Here is a 17,500-nt window from a genome sequence, read left to right as displayed (position 1 = left end):
TTGAAAAAGCACTTGCGATTTCGCTACCATATGCTAATTTCTTTCATGTGTGCAACCTGACGGCTCGTATAAAAATATTTGAAAACTCGTACCTCTGTGAATAATGATCCCACAGAAGTAATTATGGTGTCTTAATAAACGCTAAGAAAAGGAGAATGTAGGAGAAATAACATTTGCTTGATTCTGAAAATATCTTAACGTTCAAAACTTTTGCGTGTTTGCAATCACAAGTTTACATGTGTTAAACATGTGCTTGAAAATGGCTGCTCGTTGTTCACTTCGTGTTCTGTTTAGTTCACTTTAGCACATTACACTTATTATGGAAGTTGAAACGATCCTCTGAATTAAAGGCTGCCTGTTAAGGTTACTTCCATGTTTCGCGAGTGCCTTCAGGGAAATCTAGCGTACGCGCGCTGCTTTCAATAAAACCACGGAAAACTATATATCACTGTAAAGCTGATAAATTGAAGTTTGCGAAAATATCAATGTTTTTTTATTTTGTTGGATACATAAGCGCTCAGAGGCCTGCAAACTCAATACTAGCGACGTGTACTTAACTGAATTACCCACTCTCACGTAAAGGCGCAAAACCAAACAGACTGCACAATATCAATCAGGAGATAATAGGCTAACAAAGTGTGTCAGGCTTTTTCTTTATTCCTATTGGTTTGTGAGAAAACCCATCCTAAAGATGGACAATGGAAAATTTTTGTAGTCCCGTCAGATGTTAACACGTCACGGGAAAAATATTTTGAATTTCGTAAAAGCCTAACACACTTTGATGCAGTGATATCTGATGACCATTTTGGCCAAATTTCGTTGAAATCTGGCAAATCTACATACCCTATTAATTCATTTGAAGATGGGGAATTCGCGCAAAAACAAAAGCCGTGTTTTCGGCCTCGAAACATTTTCCGAGTTTTCGCACCTCGTTAAAATACTTGGCAACGCGCTCACGCCGCCGGCCAATCAAACACAAAGAAGCATTCCCTGGGGAGTTCTGTAAGCATTTAGTGTTACTGTAATATTATATTATAAAGCGATTTCGTTATGGGAAAAAAAAAGCCACCGGCCAAACCAAAACAAAGAAGAAAACTGCAGATAGACGCAGAACATGAAACTGGCAGCCCCAGAGGAGTTGACACGAGACACGCACTTCTCACCGCAATCATGTCAGTACACGAGGCTGCGTGTTGAGGTTCGCTGCTTATTTTCAGCCGGTCAACAACGGCGAAAGTGGCTGGATTGTCGCCGGCATCTACGATTTCGGACTCCGAACTGATGTTCGACTCTCCACTATCCGATTTCTCGTTCTTGAATTTCTCTACTGCCGAGGCAGTTGTAGAAAATCTGACTGGTTGTACCAAGAACCCTTGTCGCTCTCCGCCAGCTGAAGTTTTTTGGTTTCGTCACATGATCTTTCGACCTTCTTTGGGCCGGGTTTTTTCCTAACTGTCACCCAAGGTGACTTTTCTAGTTTCGCTTTCTTCATAACAACCTTCTACGCAATGCTTGAATCCAAAAAGGAACGCTGTTTCACAGGAAAATTTTACATACAACGCCGTGACATGCGATGAACACGATGTAGACAAAAATATGCAAATTTGCCGGTAATTCAAGATCGCGGCTAAATTTGCCGCGTAATATCTCAACACAGTCCCGCATAAATTGGATTATGACACCTTCGCTCGCTCACCGCTTTTCCTACAAAACTTTGTTTTTCAGATAGCTCGCGTTCTTATTAAGATTTCTAACGGCTGTTTTCACGAAACTTTGCATCCCTTTCTTGTTTTAACAATTATCTAAAAAAAATTATTTGAGAAAAATTCGAGCTTTCTTCCCCATAAGTAACCTTAAGCAATTCATTTGATGTTGAGGGCAGCTGATAGTAAAGTGCCGTAATGTTTCTTTTACATCTCAGGTATGAAATCTACACTGATAGGTTTTTAGGAAAGGTGCACCCTTGATAAAGGATATCCGACATTGCAGAGTCTTGTATCATTTTCTTTACTTTCTATCTTTTTTTTCACAGCCCTTAAATAAAAATTCTGCTAGTCTTCAAGTCAAGAACACAAGCTTTCCAACTTAGTCGGCTTGTGCCCGATACACCATGAGCCAACTGAGTTTAAATTCGTCTTTAGATGTTTCCCCTACGGTCTCTGGAAAATTCACTGCGCTGACGACAGGTGAAAATTGCATACCATTCTCAAAAGATACCAGTAACATAAAGTTTGTTAAGATTATGGCTTACAGCATACTTCTGGTTACTTCTTTTCTTGGAAATATTGTCATCATCTCTACCGTCGTACGGAGCAAACGTATGCACACAACTATCAACTACCTCTTGCAAACATGGCAGCATCAGATTTGCTCATTTCGACGTTTGCTGTGCCAATCAAACTCTCCGAAATCGTGGTTGGTCCTCGGAGCTGGTTAATAGACGGAATTAGGGGTTCCATTTCCTGCAAGCTCGGCTATTCCTTCCAAGACACTTCAACGGCTGTTTCAACTTTGAGTCTGGTAGTTATTGCCATTGATAGATACGGAGGAATCCTTTTACCATTTCGTCCTGCTACCATAACACGAAAACGCTGTAAAGTTATCATCGCGCTAGTATGGCTGTTATCCATGGGCCTACACAGCACAAACGTTTATACCTACCAACTCGTGTCAAACACTAACAAGACCAAATGCGATTGGTCGCTAGATTTTGGACCCCAAAAAGTACTGGAACCATATATGATAGTGCTATTTACTCTTCTTCCTTTACCATTTCCTGTTTTGACCGTTATATATTCTCGAATCATTTTAAATTTAATTAAAGAACGAATCGAAAATGGGTCTTTATCAATTATTTCGCGCAAACGACATGAAGAAAACGTTAAGGTGATTAAGAACATCTGCGTTATAATGGTTCCTTTTGTATTTCGCGTTTTGCCACTTTACATTTATGGAATTTTGTGTCTTTTTGTATGGAAATTGAAAATGCCGTGTAATATAGAACAGCTTGGGTTTGCGCTGCATTTTGTTTTATTTTCTAACTCTGCGATAACACCTCTGATTTACTTCGTATTCAATGGTAGATATCGCAAGGGATTGATAGACATTTTACGCGGACTGCGTTTCTGGTACAAAGATATCAACGATGAACTGGGAATGAGCCACCTTCAACCTCAACTACAATGACTAGATGATAAAAAAAGAGAATTTCGAAATCATTTCCCATAACTAGGAATTAGAAGGTCGTTATAAAGTTATTGGACATTACTCATTAAACATGCATTGCTTTATTCTTTGTTGTCAATGTCTTCACCTTGGACTTAACTGCCAAAATAAATAAAGACAGATTATATCTTTTGTGTCCAAAGCAATAGTTTTATTTTCAAGTAAGAGAGACAATCAGTATGTTTACAAACTCTTTGATTTCCCGAGAGTTGCTTCGCTTAGTTTAACTTAAAAACGCCAATGAAATCAAAGAAATTAAAGACAAAACCATGACAAGATTTTGTAACAACTAACAAACAAACGTTTCTTTATTTTAGGATTCAGAGTGCAATAGATGAGAGAAGGTCGTCACGAAATAAGAGTTAGAAGTGGTTAACTGTGCCAAAATCGACTTATAACTGTAATTTATTAAACTTTCCAAGTCAAGTGGTAAATTTGTAGTAGAAGTACGCGTTCCCAACCTAATCTGCTTTACGTGACTCAGTTGTCTTCTTCGAGTTCACCCGCTGTCATCATTTGTGTTCCCGTGCAAATCTTTCTCAAGTATTTATTGAATTTCTCTACTTTAATCTGGTACATTGAAGAAATAAATCATATCATCCAAAATAGAAGAAGAATACTGCATGATCAATTTACATGGCAAACCTAGCTAGCATGCCAGCAAATGTCCCCGCTTCGAATTCTTTTTTTGGGAACTTAGCCGGGTTAAACGCCGCTGCAATTCCACGTACCACCAGCGATTCCAGCCGAATATGCTGTGGTGTTAAATCTCATGGCGCTTTTGAGTACTCGATTATGAACGTAAAGAACTCGGGACAGCTTCCTGACAGTTCGCTTGCATTCGTTAAAACGAGCCAAATCGGGTACTTCCACTGTCCTTTCTCTTGTTTCAAACAACAATTTCGCGGGCAAATGAAGAGGAAAAAGAGCGAAACTACGCTAAACACGTCGTTTTTTGGAAATTTTTGGAAAGGTTTTTTTTAATACCCCTTCCCAGCCACCCCAAATAGACACTATTAGAGACATTTAGCACCAGAGCTTTTGCGTTAACGGCAAACCGGAAACGGCAGTTTCAGGTTGGGCGTTTAGCGTTTGACGTTTATGGCTTCTACCGCTTTAGCTACACTGATCACTTGAAGTGGCCGTCATATTGAATTTGCGAACAGCAGTAGCGCTGTTTTTCATACAGCAACATAAAGCTCCATGTTCCCTCTTTCGCGTTAGTTTACACCTAAATATCAACATTAAGACTTGCTACATACAAATCTGACATTTTTACGTTTCAAAATATTGGAAAGTACGACTCAAATCGCTGAGGTAAATGACTTGCGTGAAAACCTACCTCTCCACGTTGAAAACGCACGTTAAAAACCGCAAACGTAACGTCAGAGCCTTGTCACGTGTTCTCTAGCCGTTCGCCGTCTGAGGTTTTTGCCGAAAAGCCTGGTACTAAATGTCTCTATTATCTCAAATTTCACCGGAGTTATCTGACGAAATGATTCCTCATGTCTCGAATATCTTCCTACAGTCTCGAACCGTCTCCGCTAAAATTGATTGTGACATTTTGAGAGCTTAGTCAACAAAGACCATCATTAGAGTGCAGAGAGACAATCGTTGTCAAAAAGCTCTTTAAATAAATAACGTCTTGGATTGTACGATAAATCAATGCCACTCAAATTGCAATTGGATTAACCTTGAGAATTAGTGAATGACTTAATCAGGTCGACCATAAGTGTTATTTCGATTTTTATCTACAGCCGGCTTATAATGGTTTTTAGCTCCTAGTGGATTGAAGTATGACCCAATGAGTGGAGAAAAACGAACACTGAGTCAATTCATACGTCACATTTCAATTTGACCAAAATGGTTAGTCACGTCTTAGAACACAACTCAAAAAAAAAATAAATAAATAAATAAATAAAAAAAATCGTTTGGAAAGTGTACAAGGAAAACCCCAGTAATATACTTTACCTTGAGAATTAGTGAATGACTTAATCAGGTCGACCATAAGTGTTATTTCGATTTTTATCTACAACCGGCTTTAATTGTCTTTAGCGCGAAAGAGACGTGACGAAGATCTGAATTAGCCCCCAGCTATCCATTATCAATCTCTGAGAAGAATGATCACCATAGCCTGCAAATACAGCCGCCTCTCATCGCTCCCGGTCCCCGAGGGGCGTTTTGCAAAAGGGTGTGTATTTTCCAAAATAATAATCTAGAAATATACCTTAAATTAATCAGAAAAACTAACGCAGAGAGATTTCGACGTTTCGATGACATCCTGTCATCATTATCAAGAAAATAAAGAAAATTTACATAAGTAAGTAGACAAAACTAAACTGACAGGATGTCATCGAAACGTCGAAATCTCTCTGCGTTAGTTTTTCTGATTAATTTAATAACAAAAGAAATATATCTGATGTAAAAGGATTATGATTAAGTACTCCCGTCTATCAAGATATGCCCGCGAATGAATAAAACCGCATATCATTATTACCTAGCCGCAGGTGCTCTTTTCATACACGGCAACGATTCATTAGATAAATAAACACACCCCGACCGTACCTTGAAGCTCTTCTTTAGCATAGTCAGTTGGCTAAGATCAAGAGTTCCTACAATAAGTTTATTGAGCTGCACTGAAAACCAAACAAGCTTAACTCAACCCAAGTCAGGAATTGTGAGCTGTACCCTGAAAGCACGTCTGTAAAATGTATCAAGGCATTGGTTTATTCTATGATCATGATAATATCGCTCTGTGGAAACTTAGCTATAATCGCCACCGTCTTGAAAAATATACGAATGTGGACTACGACCAATTTTCTTATTGTTAACATGGCCTCCTCCGATCTTCTGATTTCTGTGTTTGCTATTCCACGAGAATTCGTTTTTATTTTTACTGGCCCTCGAAGGTGGCTGCTAGACGGACTAACGGGTTTGATCCTGTGTAAGTTGGTCTACTTCTTTCAAGACATTTCTACCGCGGTGTCCATCCAAAGCCTTGTGGTTATTGCCATCGACAGATATCGAGGAGTGGTTTTCCCGTTTCGTCGTCCACTGATAACAACAAGGGTTTTGAAAGTGTTAATTTCCACTATCTGGATTGTTGCTATGTGTATACACGGTCCGTATTTCTATATTGCGCGACTTACTATGCAAGACAACAAGTGGTATTGCACGTTTACCTGGGCACCGAAGTTTGACCCACAGCGGACACTAGAGCGTTACTTCATATTTATTTCAGTCTTTTTAATTTTCTTCCCACTTTCTGTATCACTGTAAATCGAAAAGATCTGTTTTAGCCCCTAAAATGGGGCCGTTTCGGTGAGTAAAATACAGTACAATTTTTGGGGCTAATTTAGCCCATTTGAAATGGAGCTGTTTTGGCCCCAGTAAACGGGGCTGAAATAGCCCTTCATAAGGTAGCCGAAACGAAGACACAGAGGGGCTATTTTGGAAAAAAATGAGAGGTTGCTTTGGCTTTTAAAAGGGTTGAAATGGTGCAATTGGAAGGCCAAAATAGCCCTGCTGGAGCCGTTTCATGCCTTCAGAAAGGAGGAAAATTGGCCCATATTTTGTGGCCGATTTAGCTCAATTTATACTCAAAAGAAACGTTCTGTAAAGGACTAAATTGGCACCAACATGTCTGAAACGACATTCTTTATAAGAGGTGTTTTGGTCCTTAATTATGTAAAATAGCCCTCTTACAAGAACTAAAATGGTTCTTAGGATGCTTCAAAATGGCCCCATAATTGATCCATTTTGAACCTGCATAAAGGGGAAACAATGGCCACAATGGGTGACTGATTTAGCCCATATAATTACCAAAATTAATACACATTTAGGGCTGAATCAACTCCAATATAGCCACAAGGACACTTTACTTTAAAACTGCTGTAGATTCAAGAGAGTCAGAAACAGCTATATTAGAGGGCTAAAATCAACTACTGCTTACCCTAGAATGGTTTTAATTTTCTGGTTGATTAACACTCATTTTACTTCCCTAATACACGAAACTGATAAATATATACACAAGAGAAACATTTTGTGAACAACACAACATTATTTTATTCTCTCACTTTAACTTTTTTGCCAAACCAAACTGAAACACAAAATGACTGCTAAGCCTGCCTTAAAAAAAGGACAACATGGCTTTGCTGTTTTTATATACCATGTCGAATATAACTATAAAACAACAACAGCAAGGCCCTAATGCTGTCCATGATATCTGGTAAGGAATACTGTACAAAACCTTTCCTTAAAATGCAACATAGAGTTTGTCAGAGTCAAAGCCTTCTCCAATAGCAACAATTTGGAGTTGCATAAAAATGGCAAGGTTATCATCAACTGAAGCAGTTCTCTGCAAACAAAAATAAGCAAAAAATGAAAGATGAGTCACCTTACAAGGTACAATTGACCAACTAAAACTGCAAGTAAAAATTTATACTTATAACATGATGATGAAAGACTGGAAGCCAGGTATAGAGATACAAAAGACAGGGAAGTTGTTACTGATGGCTGCTGAGTGATAGAATATCAACAAAAAAGTCTATGCAAAACAAGTCACTGATAACTATCACTGTTAAAGGCCCTCATATGGCATACTTCTAGAAATTTGAGACCGGTTTATTGACATTTTAGCATAAAATAAAGGTCAATGTTGGCAAGCAACAACTATTGAGCCCGCATTATTATTGCAGTCTACCCTAAATATGATATGTGATTTCCATCCTACCTTGCATCTTATTCTGTGCCAGTCTTTTCAATTGCCCCTTTCTTGGAGGGCTGCAAGTTGAGCAGCAGCAAAGTTTTCCCCTCCCACCCTCCCATTTTCTCTTGTTGCTTGCCTTCTCTTATCCTTTCTATTTTTGTTCACTGAATTTTGTTCTATCTCTTGTCAGTTATTCAGAGATGTTTAATAAAATAATTAAGGGCGGGGAATTGCTGCCTGCGGCACCCGTTCAGCCCTTTGCTGAAGCCCCGTCAGGGAGGGGGAGCTATAGGATTTGCTGATTTGCATAGAGGCGTCTAACCTTTCAGACCACACCTTTTTGTTTGTTGAAAAACATGTGCACATGTGCGGCTGAATTTGGGACGCTGGCCCATTTTTTGGCAGGCCGAGGCTACCTTGCAAGGCAGTTTTAGGCGCGCAAGCCGATGAACTTAACTTTAACATGGCAACATTAGGAGTACAGTATCCTAAATTATTGCCCCACATGCCAAAATTTAGGAGTGCTGGGCCCAAAAACCTTGCAGTGTAAACCAGGCTTTTATCTAGTCTGTTTGCCTCAGGGTCCAGTGGCCAAAAATAAACAGCGAGATACTCTTTGCCTAGCTACACATGATGGCAAGTTCATGATTGATTTTTGTTTCTGTACCCTGCTGGTAAAGACACTTGATAATAGTGTTCCTAAATTGAAGATAACCAATTACTTGGCATCAGAAGAAGAAAGAAAAAAAAGTCCTTGTATAAGTTGCAATCACAAAAACTATATCCAGAGCAAAAAAAAATTATGGATAAGACAGGTATGCTAATATATTTTTGACAATCCACCCTAAGACCAAAAGATATAACATAGGAAACACTTAAGAGCTTCTGGTAAAATGCAGTTACTGTCAAAATAATATTGTAAACTGCTCCTCAATCACACACAAACATACCAAAATTACTTGATGGCATGGGTTACAACATAATAAATGACAATGCTTAATACAATACTAACCTCATTCCTAGAGTCTAATTTCCTCCTGAGAACAGGGTTGATAGAACACTTCAGCATGACGCTAAATTTGCTTACAAATGACATATGTATCTCGACCACAGTATCACATGCAAAGGTAAAAAAGAAATAAATAATTATTTAAGGCATTGCATCTACTGTTAAGTGATCGAACAACGTACAACTATTCATCGGCAAAAAGCTTCTCACCGAACTGGCATGTACCTTGATCATAGTACCACACAGCAAGGGAAATTTGAAATTAATACTTTGAAATAATGCATCTATAGTAATTTGATCAATCAATGCCTAACAGTTAGGATTCCTCAGCAAAAAGCTTCACACCTAACTGGCATATACCTTGATCATAGTACCACAGAGAGAGGAAAAGTAGAAATTAATAGCGGAGCTGCGCACGCCGGAGGCGTGCGTGCGGAGCCCCATAGCTAAGAGAATTTGGTAACCCGTGAATGCGAGAAATTTTGGTTTGGTTATGACGTCACTTTTGTCCATCCGTACGCCCGTACGTACGCCCGTACGCAGCCACAGGAAAACTTAGATGTGTGAAGCCGTGCTGCGACCCGCGTTTGTTTGGCGGGAAGTTGCATCGCCAACTGCTTTAATTAAGAAAACAAAAAGATCTTTCGAAGAGAACAAAATACAAAGTCAATTTATGTGACCGACAGCGGGAGAAACAGCAAGACGTCTAGCGGCGGGAGAAACAAATCGACTGGCAGAATCTTGAAGTGAAACCATTTTACTCCGATCCTGCGTGACGAAACTTGGATTTTTGCTCTTTACGTGAAACGTTTCGCTCACTTGACGTTGTAAAACAAACGAAAAAAGTTAGCTATGGAATAAATAGGACTTGTTATTGTCCGGAGAGGCGAGTATATTCATGTAATTTTGTTGACAAAACTTTGCTGGTTTGCTCTCTTGCAAGATCTTGATTTCTTGCCCCTGATTTCTTGCAGTGTTAACACGCCGTTTAATTTAAGCTGAAGCTGCTAAATACCGCTAACTTCAGAGGAGTCTTTTGAGATCATTTTTTTTGGTCCATGTTGATTATTTCCCTGGGAGTTTTATTTTTTAATGGGGTGATTTTCCGCCTTTCCTTGCTTTAGAATTTGGGGTGATTTTCCGCCATTCCCAATTTCGCCGTTCCACCCTTCCTCCATTTAGCGTCACCGGCAGCCGAACATTTTTACTCCGATCTGGCGCGCCGAAACGTTGGATTTTTCCTCTTGAAGTGGAGCGTTTCGGTCACTTAACGTTGTAAAACAAACGAAAAAATCAGCAATGGAATAGAAGCACTGGTTATTCTCAGAAGAGGCGAGTATATTCGTGTGATTTTGTTGACAAAACTTTGCTGGTTTGCTGTTTTGCAAGATATTGATTTCTTGCAGTGTTGACACGCAGTTTATAAGCTTATAAACTATAAAATAAGTTACTGCTAACTCCAGAGTAGTCTTTTGAGGTAATTTTATTGGTCCATGTTCATTATTTCCCTTGGAGTTATATTCTAATCTCGTCCAATTTTGCCTTCCATCAGTGGGAAAAAGAGCAAGGCGACTAGCGGCGGAAACGCCACATCATGAAGAGCGGCCGAAGAGAAATCATTTTTATACTCTGTTCCGACACGACGAAACGTTGGCTTTTTCCTCTTGAAGTGAAACGTTTCGCCCACTTAACGTTTTAAAACGAACGAAAAAATCAGCAATGAAACAAAAGGACTGTTTATTCTCCAAAGAGGCGAGTATATTTATATCTATTTATGTGACAGTATATTTTTGTTGACAAAACTTTACCGTTTTGCAAGATATTGTTTTTCTTGCAGTGTTGACCATGCAACTCATTTAACTTATAGCTACTGCTAACTTTACAGCTGCCTTTTGAGCTCGTTTTTTCGGTCCATGTTTGTTATTTTCCTTGAAGTTTTATTTTCTAATCTCATCCCATTTTGCTTCATTTAAGAAATTTTATTCTCAGGTAAAATAGTCAGTCAAACAAACGTCTCGCTACACAGTGTCGTTGACATAAACTTACAGTTTATATAAACTGACACGTTTTTCTGGCATAAGCTTATACATTTCTAATTTTAGCATTTATTTGTGACAATCTTTACAGAGAACAAACACAAATACTTAAAATAATAGGGTATAACGGCAAAGATTTAGACGTGGGAGTATTTTTGACTGAGCTGAAATTAAGTCTTTTTAAACAATGTTAAAAGCGAGTGTAAAACTAGTATGATTTCATTTTCATCAAAACATGATTTCATTTTCATCAAAAACATGTCCCTTTGCTTCTTGTAGGTGACTGGTAATTGGCCCATTCTTTTCATTTTTCAACTTTTTCTCAGTGTGTGGAAGGGAGTGTTTTTTCAAGTAACTCAACTGAAGGGTCAAGTTCAAAAATTCAAAGAGATTTTAAAACTCCAGATAGAAGTAAGGTCTAGTAACTCTTGCCAATAATATATTGGGTCTCGGTTTCGTCGCTTCTCGACGGTTGCTTGATTTCGCAAATCTAATTGGAGATCGAAATGGAGATGTTTTAAATTGTCTAAGTATATTTTAACTAGCTCCTCAGAAACCACAAAGGTACACTGTTGAAGAAAAGTCGGTAATTTTTTTTCACTGTGTTCAGCTTTCCTTTATTGAAGGATTTTTTTTTTGCGCTCTAGGCATTAAGTCATCAACTGGTTGTGCTGTTCCATCTAAAGAAGTAGCCGGAGATTCAAAAACACTTTAATTTGTACGCGTACCTTAATTTTCCTTTATCCGAGAAAGGGCGTGGAATTCTGTCCATTGTGGAGCCAGCCAACCATTTTTACATGAAGCGCATTGCTGCTCTTTCTTAACCTTGCAGGTGTCTTTGTCAAATTCCAGTTATAACTCTCCGACATCATAGTGATAGTCACAAATTTTAGAAAAATAATTATAGCCGGGGACATGTTTTTCTAAACTTTTGGATGCTTTCATGTAATCATGATTAGCCGGGTCCTGTTAACAAAAGAAGAAAAAAATAATGGCTGCTCCTCCCCCTCTGTTACAAATTCCCTTTAAAATGTAATCTGACAGAACAGGTACATCGTCAGTGCGCAACGCTTTGTCATGAGCAACCGGCATTGTTGTTGTGACTCCACCATATAAATTTCTTGTTTCTAACTCGTTGTAAAACCTAGTATTGTGCCTGAACAAATTATGATTCAAAGCATTGCTGATCCTTTTTTCAATATGTGCTTGAGGGAGTGTGGTTTTTATCCTCCTCAGCCGACACTAGATTGCATTAATTTGTTGTCTTAATCCCATATATCGGATTAGCATGGACACCAGGTGATTGGCATGATATATTTGTAATGTAGCGATCATGGCTACATCTGCCATATAAATTCCACATATGACATAACTATAGTTATCATTCATATTATATCCATATAACTGTTATATACATTGTATCTCAAAATGAAAGATAATGTGGTTATTACATGGGTAATCAGTCAACCATGTTATTCCCACATTATTGATGTCTTTAATTTTGTGTCCATATAAACACCATACTTGGAGTAAGTTGAAAGTACATGCTTGTTATAAAACCCATATTTTGATTTAATATACCCAGTTACTTTCCATATATGGGCCATATATGGCTCTCATTTTCCCCATATTATTACCATATCATTGGTTTGGTAAGGGCCTCTGGACATGCATTGCTCTGATCCATTCTTTATGTTTGTGATTTTCATAGTCAGCTAGTCACAGTTACCTTCTAAATTCGTTTGTCTGTTTTTTCATGGAATCTTAGAAGTACATATAAATTCCCATTTTATAGAATTGCCATAGATAATGGCATCTCCAACTGTAGAATTAGTCCTTTCAGCTTCCCCCTGGCCACTGTCTTTGTGTGCTCGATGAATCCTGATGCAGTAATTAGAGTTCCAAATTCTGGACAATTTGGCATCTCTGAACCTGACTTGACAACAGCATTATCTCAAAAAATTAGTAATTACTGCATCATAAATACTGTCCATGCATGCAGTATTTATAATAAAGACCACATTAAAAAATGTTCGTTATTGGATTTCATCTCCAAAAGAATTGAATTTTAAAAAGAATCTATTGATATCTTGTTACAATCAAATTTGTATGATGTGAAATTTTTTTTTCAAAAAAGGAGGTTATATGGGGCTAGATTGATGTAAGTATTTGCATGAAGGAATATTAGAACGATTCCTTGGCAAAGCAAACAGCTATTTATATTATGTGATTTACAACATAACACCACTGCATTCTCTAGAGTCATGCAGTGAATATCTGAGCCTTATCCTTTTAATTTTTAGTAAAGGATTTTTGAAAGTGAAATTTATTAGTTAATTATAAGTTCGCAAATGTAATAAAATTTTAATACTCCAGAAATGCTTGTATCAGCCATTTTAGAGGAGGTTTTAAAGTTAAAAAGGGTGATAGAGGGAGTGGGCAAGGATATCTCATGAGGGGGTGCCAGAAAAAAAATATTTAGAACATCATCAGGTGGGGGAGGGGGAGGGGGGCCTTTCAAAACATGAAAGGGAAAAAATAAAAATCATCATAGGCCCTCATCTGCATAAATTATGTACCCTCCCTCTGGATTGTTTTAGAATCTGCCACTGCCTTGGCACAAAAGCCACACACAGCGGGTGTAGGCTTTTCTGGTAGAGTTTAAGACCTGTTGTTTAAATTGTAACAAAAAAGAAATTGATGTAAGCTTTTTATCTACCATCACAGATCCATACCTGTAGATGTGATGAAAACACTGTACGCCTCAAGAATCACTTTGTTAATGGACGTTCTTGTTGAAGTAGTTCATAAACTTGTAAATTATGCATTCTTGTGTGAACGTTTCTGTGCACTTTCCCAATCGATAGATCCAGTTGTGTATTAAATTTCTTACCTTTTCGAAAATGTTTATGATGGCAGCAGCCAAATAGAATGGGCATCTCATTATTACTCAAAAGAAAATTCACTGAGTAAAGATTTGATTAGTTGGCCAGGTAGGGCTATTGCTCTAGCATGGTTAGTACAACAGAGATAATGGCTACAGGATGCCTGGGCCTAGCTGTGTTTATAAGCAACAGAGCACTGTACTCAATCATTCTTATAGCTATTCAATTGAGAGGAGAGGAGGTGGCTGATATTCAGGCCATGTTTAATGCAACCAAACCCTGGCTTCTGTTGATTAAAGATAAAACATCAAACTTCCTATCAGCCATCTCTTTTAATTAAAAGAAAACTTAAAAACTTGGTAGTGAGTCATGAATTATGAAATATGTACAGGTATTAATTTTTACAGTGCAATCTCAGTTATTTGAAACTCCCAATTCTTTGAACAAATTAATAGTTGTTTTAAATTCTCTTGGATTGCTTCAGTCAGATTTTTACCTCCTATTTTAGGAACAAAATTATGTTTCCCTTTGAGGTTAAAAACAATTATTGGTATTCCACTGTGGTGATTTACATATCATTATAACAAATGTTATACCCAAAGTTAATTGTTTTCTTTTACTTACTTTTGATCACCCTATAATAACTGTTTATTTTTCATGGGTTTTGTAACGTCAGTAACCAGTGCTACAGTTTTCTACACCTTATAACATAGTCTGGTTTACCTTTTTCAGAAACAATTAAGGAAAAACACTAATATTATTTTCCTTTTCCATTCTGTCCACTGGGTTTATGCAAACTCTTCTTTATTTGCATAAGAACAGTTTAAACCACTGATTTTTTTGAAGAATGAAGTAATAAAATGCTTTCAATTTGCAATATTTCAAGCAAAGTATTAATTGTTCATCATTTTGTGAATTCAGAAGACGACTGTTATATGCACACTCAACTCTCTATACCTACATTCTCTTCTACCTACCATTTTCTTTTTCTCGGAAAAACCAGAGGATGAAAAGTAAAGTAAGGAATATTTTTACAGAATGCTTATTAAATGATACATGGTAGGTATCTTGCTGTGTACAAATGAATGGGCGGACTTCTCAGATGAGGTGCTATCCATAAGCTGGATAAATTTGAGTGATGAGGCTGCAGCAGTTTAGTGTTTAATGACTTCTTCAATTGGGATTTTGCTTTTAAGGACAGCAAGGTCTGTACCTAAATTGAGAAACCAGAGAATAAAATCTGCGGTGTAAATTTTGTGGTGATGGAAACCGTTAAATTTTCATCTCCGTATTACCTCAGTAAGGAAATGTGGTCCATGCAAGTTAAAGAAAAACTCTTTGATCTTGGCAGGATTCAAACCCACTACCCCAGGATTTTGATAGTGATTGACCAAATGTACTCACTAGGGCAATGCAAAATTTATTAAGTGGTTTCCTTCACACACAGAAATTTACACTCCAGAGATAATTCTCTGATTCCCCAGTTGCATCAGCACTGCACAGCACAAAATTTCATTATCCCTTAATTGTTGTGTTTTTTTTTTTACTTTACTCCAAGTGAATTCTCATGTAGCAACGTGTAACAAAACTGCTGGGGATAACTGACCCCTTAACTGCATGATGGATTTTTTTGGTAAAGATTTTGACTGGGACAGTGTTATTGTGCAGTTCCAGAAAAAATCCACACCCACCCCACAGAAGGTCATCGGAAATTCCTAGGGGGAGGGGGGTCTTAAAAGTCAAAATTTTAGAAGCAAAGTATGAAGCTAAACTGGAATTTCCTAGGGGGAGCAGGGGTGCAAAACAAAAGACCTTCCGTGGGGGGAGTATGGATATTTTCTGGAACTGCACATTTGATTTTATGTCAAGCAATTTACTAACTTTAAAAACCAGCTACAGATGGCTAGGGACTGCAAAAACATTTTTTTTTTCTTCTGTTGAATAAATTTATTGCATTCAACAATTACATCAAAAGAACGCACTCCTTACACAGATTGGGGTCAACCTTGATTGCCATGAATGAAAGGATCTTGGGACATGTATATGGCACCCCCTGCAGATTTTGCAGGGGCAGATGATCATGATATCATCACCAACTTGGCAAAGGAGAGAGAACCTAAGGATTGAGGTCAACAAATGCACTCTCTAATCCGGTTTTGATCATTACTAGTTTTCATATACAGCTATTTCAATTAACGTTGTCGGATCAAAATAAAAAAGCTAAAAGACAAGACCGCAATGTTTTGTGGGATTATTTTTTATGAATAATTTCATCAAAATCATCACTGCACGTGCAGGTCATTGTACTGCTAATTACAACCTATTGTTTTCTCTAGGTATGACTGATTTTGATGAATTATTTATTCATAAAAATCCCACGTAAACTTTCGGTCTTGTCTTTTAGCTTTATGCTTTGAACCAACAACGTTAGTTGAAATGACTGTATATAAAGTAGCAAAAGGCACAAGTGATTGTCATGTTGACTTTGCAATATCAAGAATAAGAGCCAGAAATTTATGCACAAGTCAACGAAAACCCTGACCCCCCCACCCCAGAACAAGGTGGGGATTACAAGGGAATAGTAGGGGATTTGATACAAAATCATGCCCGAGATGGTGGGGCATTGGAAGCGTTTAGTAGATTTAGCTGCCCCGAGGGGGTGGGGATTTGTGAACAGACTGCAATGTCAAAGAATTTTTTAGATAAAACTAGTGAGCAGCACGTCTGCAAACTCTTACAGTTGTAAAACGACTTATTTTGTCCTACACGTTTCGTGTGACAAACGCACACTTCGTCAGGGAGTTTTACAATACAACATAAGTGACCTGTATATATACCTACATAAAAGACTAAAATAAATTTTACACGTAAAACCGCACCTATGCTAGCGGATTTACATGTAGGAAACAGGTAAAAAGGTGTGCAAGGTGTTACATATTTTGTGCTTGACATAATTTTGGGGCCCACAGTTTTAGCTAAAACTCCAGGGGTGGGGTATTAGGTAATGCTTTGAGTTTATGAAGGATCCCGAGGGGTGGGGATATTATTCAAGATTTGAGCAAGGTTTTTTCCAGATCCCCATCTTGTCGTGGGGGGGGGGGGGGGGGGGGGTTCGTTGACTCATGCATTACTGCTGTGGTTTCCCTGAACAAAACAGTATCACTTTGCACTCTCAAAACAAAAGGATTAATGTGATTGACAGGAAGTTATGAAAGGTTCATGTTTTTCCTATCCCTTCCAAAACAAATGGGAAAATTATAATGCATTCTTAGATAAGTTGAGAGCAAGAAAGACATCTTGACTCTCTTAAATCAATATCAAAGGCATGGAACTGAGCACCTAATTTGAGTTTATACAGACAAAAACAAAAATAAAAAAACAACTTCATGTGTACAAGAATAGCTATCAACCTGGGAAAAACAAATTTAAAAAAAATGAGCTTTTTAATCTAATTTATTGAATTAATCAGCTACAAGTACAGTATTAGAAAATAGAAAAATGACCCAAAGCTAACTTGACTTGAAATATTTCTCCTGTATTCAAACATCTCCAATGTGCATGTGCATCTCCCTCAAATAGAACTTGAACATCAAAAAAAAAAAAAAAAAAAAAAAATCACTCAATTTGAGTAGAAAAC

General features: G+C 37.8%; 1 protein-coding gene across 1 annotated transcript in view; it reads left to right on the top strand.

Moving 5' to 3' along the window:
• The first annotated feature begins 4,720 nt into the window (after positions 1-4,720).
• LOC146471315 (substance-P receptor-like) overlaps positions 4,721-17,500 on the top strand; it is a 16,576-nt gene continuing 3,796 nt past the window's right edge. Inside the window, exons 1-2 of the mRNA XM_085121053.1 lie at positions 4,721-4,781; positions 5,894-6,500. Of these exons, the coding sequence (XP_084977179.1) occupies positions 4,721-4,781; positions 5,894-6,500 (668 nt within the window). The remainder of the gene's footprint in view (positions 4,782-5,893; positions 6,501-17,500) is intronic.

Source organism: Pavona decussata, unplaced genomic scaffold (assembly GCF_977016875.1).
Source record: "Pavona decussata unplaced genomic scaffold, jaPavDecu1.1 SCAFFOLD_105, whole genome shotgun sequence".
NCBI lineage: Eukaryota > Metazoa > Cnidaria > Anthozoa > Scleractinia > Agariciidae > Pavona > Pavona decussata.
Note: the sequence above shows the minus strand (reverse complement) of the source record. Positions and strands in the feature narration are given on the sequence as shown.